The following is a 5,836-nucleotide window of genomic DNA, read 5'->3' on the forward strand; positions in this document are numbered from 1 at the left end:
CTCGGTTCCGGTGCCCGCGCCGTGGAGCGCCGGCTCCGGGCAATGCCTCGCGCAGCCCTCGCTGCTGCCCACCCTGGGTCCGCGGGCGTCGGGGGAGCTCCCGCAGCCGCCCCGCTCGGCGCCGGCCGCCGCCTGTGCTCAGCTGCAGCTGCCCGACCGGCCCGGGAGCGCCGGGCAGGAGGACCTGGAGGAAGACGATGCCTTCTGCAGCGTGCAGGTGCCGGCGACCGCCTTCTTGGGCTCCGGGACCCCCGGGAATGCGAGCGGCAGTCGGGGCCGCCTCAACTCGTTCACTCAGGGAATCCTGCCCATCGCCTTCTCCAGGCAAGTCTCGCAGAACTACTGCGCCCTGGAGCAGCCCGGCCAGGGCGGCGGCGGCGCCAGCGCCTTGGAGCAGCTGCAGAGGTCCAGGTGTGTATCCTAGACGCCGCGCGCGCCCAGCTCCGTGGTCCTCCCCACCTTCCCGCGCCTGGCCTGGATCTGGGCACGAATCCTAACCACTAGAGCAGACGAAAGGGGAAGAGGCCCAGGGAGCGTGTGGTCACACATGTGTGCACGAAGCTGGCACTCGTCGAGCCGGAGGACCGCGTTCCTGCCTCACTCTGGGGGTTGGGGTTTCAGGAACCCATTAAAAAGCGGCTCCCAAACCTCCCGGCACAAGATCATGAGCTTCCTGAAACCCGGTCCAGATCCGGAGGCGCGGTCCCAGGCGTAGGGCAAGCAGCTAGCTGAGGGTTGCTTTGCCGAGCAGTGGGTGGGGCCCAGGTCGGGCAGCGCGCTGGAGTCCCAGCTAGCATCAGACAAGTGTGAACCCCTCTGGAAAGTTTGTGGAGCCCAGAAAAATTTATTTTACCTTTGCTTCCCCAAGAAATGGAAAGTTCTGACATTTCCTTGATCCGGGCCCAGGGTGTAGAAGACAGGGAGGAAATATGGCCCGAGACCTTTACATTCCAAGAAAATTGTCTTGCTGGAAGTTAAAAGCTTACTGTATGCTTGCTGAAGTTGTCTGCAGGTATTTGGCATCTTAGCAAAAACGTGAAACGCTGAACACGTGCATATTCTTATTTGGGGGACGTAGCTGGAGCTTTTGCCATTGGGGACAGTTAGCCTTGGGTCTGTGTGAGATAGTGGACCTAGAGGTTGGTGACCAAGCCCTGTGAGGCAGTAGGGAGCTGCAGGCCTGTTCCCTCCGAATGAGTCCTCCCTTGTTAATAAGGCTTCCTATGAAACTATAGCATTGACCATCTTGGCCAGCCAGCAGTAACTTAGTGACATGAACCTTAGCTTGCCCTTCAGGGATAGGCCCTTACCAACATTTTGTGGGATCAAGGTAAGCAAGTACAGCCTCTGTTCTAGCTGTACTGTACTGCTCCAATGAAGGCTCAGGCTTGCTTTGGTCTGAATAAAAGGTGGTCTGCTGGAACTTAGCTTCCTCCCTTAATCAAGTGAAGAAGAACTAGTCAGTCTCCCTCAGAAGTTTGCTGACTTCCCAGTGGGTGAAACCAGAATTGTGGTGGTGTGGAGTATTGCAGTTTAAGTGCCTGTGAGCCTCAGGCAGGGGTGTGGAGCCTGGGGAAGCAGCCTTCTGAGTAGATGGATGAATTGGCAACACTGGGTACAGGTGACAGTTTTGCCCTGGCATTTCTTGTCAGAGCACGAGTCTCGCCCAAGAGTGATGAACGCACTGCCAGATCTGTGCACACCCAGCAGTTTCTGAGAAGATCTAGGTTATCCTTGACATCACACCCTGGCTCATAGTGACTAGAGTTTGAGCTCTAGCCCAGCAGAGGGTTGTAACAGGCATTGTAGTAAACATGCCAGGATGCCGTGTGGAGGGCAGATGTCCTGACAGCAACTGGAGATGAGAGTCCCCCCCTCCCTACATACATGCTACACTCTCCAGGGAACTCATTCAGGGGATGTGGAGCATCTAGTATTTCTGAACAAAAGAACCTCTTGAACTTGCTGTCTAATCCTAGCACAGTGAACCTTTAGGATGATTTATTGATCACTCTGGCCCGAACACAGCTCAAGATGCCATAGTCTCAAAAGATACATCCTTGCCTGGCAGTCATTTCATCTCACTGTTTCCAAAAGGTCCATATTTGGCAACCTTCTTAACAGAAACAGCTTAAATTTGATGCAGGGAGTAGAGTAGGTTAAAGTGATTTGAGAGAGGTCAGCGTGGCCATGGAGACCTTCTGAGGTATGTTATGTTTATGATCTCTGAAGAGCACTTTCACCTGTCTAGACCAAATGTGGCTTAGCCATGTTCACCTGAGTGCGGCCAGGAGGAGCCAGCCCTTTGCTCCCCTTACTGTCCCACTGTGGCTCACTTTATGACTCCCCCAGACCTGTGGGATCCCTTCACCTGCTGCTTCACAGAAATGCTCCTGGGATGTGGGTTGCCAATCAACTTAGGCGGACTTTGGATTCTTTTCTAGCTCCATACGGGATTTTCTGGAGCCTTGTTACTCCTGAGCATAAGCCTGGACCCTTAGCTTCATGGAGAGCTTAGAAGAATGAACTGTCCACCCCACTCTCATCTGCTTGAGTTCAAGTCCAAATTCCCCAAGCAATTCACATACAAATTAAAGTTTAAGAAGCACTGCCTTGGCAGATCTGAAATCTTTTTCTAATGAATTTGAGGTTTCCTGTATTGAGTTTGTTAGGAGTATATGAAAATCACAACTTTAGGATCTGGAATCTTGAAACACTTTCTGGTTACTTTCCTCTGGACTTTCACAATACTGGGGATGGAACCAGGCAAGGCCTCTACCATTAAGCTATATATCCCTGTCTCATCAGGACTTAGAAAACCCAAATGAATTGCTCAGCCTTCCAGGCTTTGAGCTGCAGTTTGGGAGTAGCATTGCTATGGTCAGACCTTCACATGAGTATGTGCTCTGTGATGTGAATCCACGTCCCTGTACACCTTGCTTATACTTGACAGTTGACCCTCACAACTGCCTGGCATGTGGATTCTTTCCCAGATCGGGAGACCAAAGGGCTCAGAGAGGTTGAGGTACTGTCTTGGATTGGTCTGGTTACCGAGAGGCACCATGATCATGGACCCAGTTGGGTCAGGAGAAGAATCTGGGTCTTTGCCATTCCAAGCCTGGTGGTGTTTCCCTCTGCCACTCAACCATAGCACTTTGCATACAGTAGGGTCATCAATACATTTTGAGCTACTGACTGTGACTCCAGGATACCTCAGGCTAGTTACACTGTTGTGATTCAACACCCTTCCCTGGTGGTCCCCTGACATTTAACTTCTTGTTTCTCCCCTAATTTTACTGCTACTCCCTGGGCTCCATTCTGTTGGAATGTCCAGGATTTCCAGCATCCTGCCAGCCTTGTGAAAGCGGTTCTATGTGACCCTGGAGTTTCTGAGATGAAAGCCACCAGGTACCTTTGAGCTTACACCCTGCCATGCTGCTTCTGCTGGGGCAGTGAGCCCCTTGTGGGGAAGGTGTTAATAGGTAAAAGGGAGCACAGATTTAGAAAATGTGTTTTAAGGCTTCTTTTACTTTAAAAACATCATCTCGGGCCCCTGCTGGCAGCAGCCCTGGGTTATTCCACTTCCAGGAGCTGCTGACTGGCAGACAGCCATGCAGAAGTGCAGAGTAGAGCCCAGGTGAGTGAACGCCAGCTAGCAGGGCTGTGCAGTGACTGGGGTACAGTTTAAGAATAGTGCAGGGCTTTGCCTTCTAGAATACCTGAGTTAGCTCTATGCAGTGAGTTCTTCAGTGGAAGGAGGCCATATGATGAAGGGCCCCATGTCCTGGGTTCAAATGCTGGTACTACCATGGCAGCTGTGTGACCCTGGGGAGGTGAATCAACCCTTTTGAGACACTTTCCTTTTGAGCTCTTTGGTCTGTGTCCTTGAGACCTTGCAGATGCCTGGTGCACTTAACAAAGCATTCTTACTGACTGCTAAATGTGCACAAGGCTTCAGGCCTGTCAGCTGTTAATGTGGTTAACATTACCTGGGGATCTCTCTTTTGTTGCTGTTTCTGTTTGGTTTTATATTTGAAACAAGGTCTCCCTGTAGCCCCAACTGGCCTGGAACTCACTATGTAGACCAGGCTGGCTACAATTTTACAGAGATCTGCTCCTGAGTACAGGGACTAAAGACATATGCCATTACATTCAGCCAGGGATCTGTCTCTTAAAAAGCAAATAGTCCAGCCAGGTAGCCTTTGTCTGTGATCCCAGCACTCAGGAGCCTAATGCAGGAGGATTGTGAGTTCAAGGCCAGCCGGCTACAGAGTGAGAACCCTATCTCAAAAACAAAGGCAGGTTAAAGTAGGCAGCCCCTTTCTAACCAGCTCCCTGGGAAAGTGGAACTGGAGGGATGCACTGTTCCAGGACTGTGATTCCTTCCTGGTCTAAATCTGAGGGCTAAGCTTAGAGATGTAATTTGCTCAGGGTCACTTAGCCCTTCAGGGTAGATAGAGGCCATCTTCTTCCTCTCCTCCCTCCACTGCTTTCCCTTGACGCTTAGGGTTGCTGCCCACCCTCTGTGCTGCCCCCTTGGGGTGGAAACTGGGCACATGCTATAAACTGTAATCTTGATTTTACTAAAAAGAAAAATGCCAACGGTCCAGGAGTGGAGAGCCAGAACCTGGGAGGGGAGATGGCTGTTCTTCCTTACTTTGTGCCTGATTTCCTCAGCAGTAAGCAAACCCAAGTTGTCTGTGAGCCATATTTCCAGCAACATGAGTTTAGGAAGCCAAAGCTGTGGCCCTGGACAGAACCAGGCTTCAGGTAGAGTACTTTCCCAAGACTGGGTAAACCACTATGTTTTTCAAGGGGCTAAATGACATTAGCGGGTCGCGTTGGCTGATAGCAGAGGCAGCCCAGGCCCGCCCACAGTTCTCAGAGTCACAGAACCTGTAGCAAGTGTCTACTGGGGAGGCCAAATAGGAAGCCAGGTTGCTTTGCCCTGCCAGGGTGGCAAGTTTGGCTGTGGCCTTGTGCTTTCTGGGAGGGGTGTGAAAGTCACCCTGGGCTCTTCCTAGCCCTCCCAGCAGTGGGCCTCCAGAAACTTCTAGTGCCTAGACTGTCCCCTCATTTGGGAGTTGGGTGAGGCGAAGGGGCTGAGGGCAGTGGACCTTGTAGGCAGAATAGGAGTAACAGTGGGAGCTAATGACCTGACCAGCATTGACTCCTGGGCTTGGGGCCTCAGTTTCTTCCTGGAATTAAAGTCCTATGGCCCAGCGGGGGGGGGGGGGGGCCCTTTGGCTTGGGGAAGGGGCGCTCTTTGGCTTGGGGAACATCTGTAAACTGTAGAATTATATGCAAAGCAGCGGTGTTTATGGTTCTGATTGAGAAACATGCATTAATGAATGAGTGAATGAATGAATGACCAGGCTACACACTGGAGTGTAGAATTTTATTTTTTTATTTTATTTAAAAATTTTTTTTTAAATTGAATAATCAAAATATTAGAAGAAGCATTTCATTACAGCTTTAACATATTTAGTAACACATTCCAGAGCAAGGATACATCTCTTTCAAAAATGGTTGTAAACTTTTAGGTTCACAGTTGAATTAATACAGTCATACAATATTGAACTCAGTATAAACCCTGTAAGACATAAAATTGAAAGAGTTTTGACCCTTTAAAGAAGATCTCCATTTCATTTTTTTGTTGATTTTTTTAGAGTTTTAAATTTTTTTATTTAATAACCATATAATTAGAAGCATTTCATTACAACAGCATTGACATAGTCAATAACAATTTCCAGAGCTAAGATGCATTTCTTTCTAAACTGGCTGTATAAACCCTATAAGACATAAAATTAAATGAGGTTTTAACCTTTTGAAAAGA

The 5,836-nt window shown here is 49.8% G+C and overlaps 1 protein-coding gene across 1 annotated transcript in view; it reads left to right on the plus strand.

Moving 5' to 3' along the window:
• Positions 1-4: 4 nt before the first annotated feature.
• Cables1 (Cdk5 and Abl enzyme substrate 1) overlaps positions 5-5,836 on the plus strand; it is a gene marked incomplete at its 5' end in the record, with an annotated part of 113,337 nt that continues 107,505 nt past the window's right edge. Inside the window, one exon of the mRNA XM_008847650.3 lies at positions 5-411. Coding sequence (XP_008845872.1) covers positions 5-411 — 407 coding nt within the window. The remainder of the gene's footprint in view (positions 412-5,836) is intronic.

Source organism: Nannospalax galili, unplaced genomic scaffold, assembly GCF_000622305.1.
Source record: "Nannospalax galili isolate Female #2095 unplaced genomic scaffold, S.galili_v1.0 scaffold162, whole genome shotgun sequence".
Classification (NCBI taxonomy): domain Eukaryota; kingdom Metazoa; phylum Chordata; class Mammalia; order Rodentia; family Spalacidae; genus Nannospalax; species Nannospalax galili.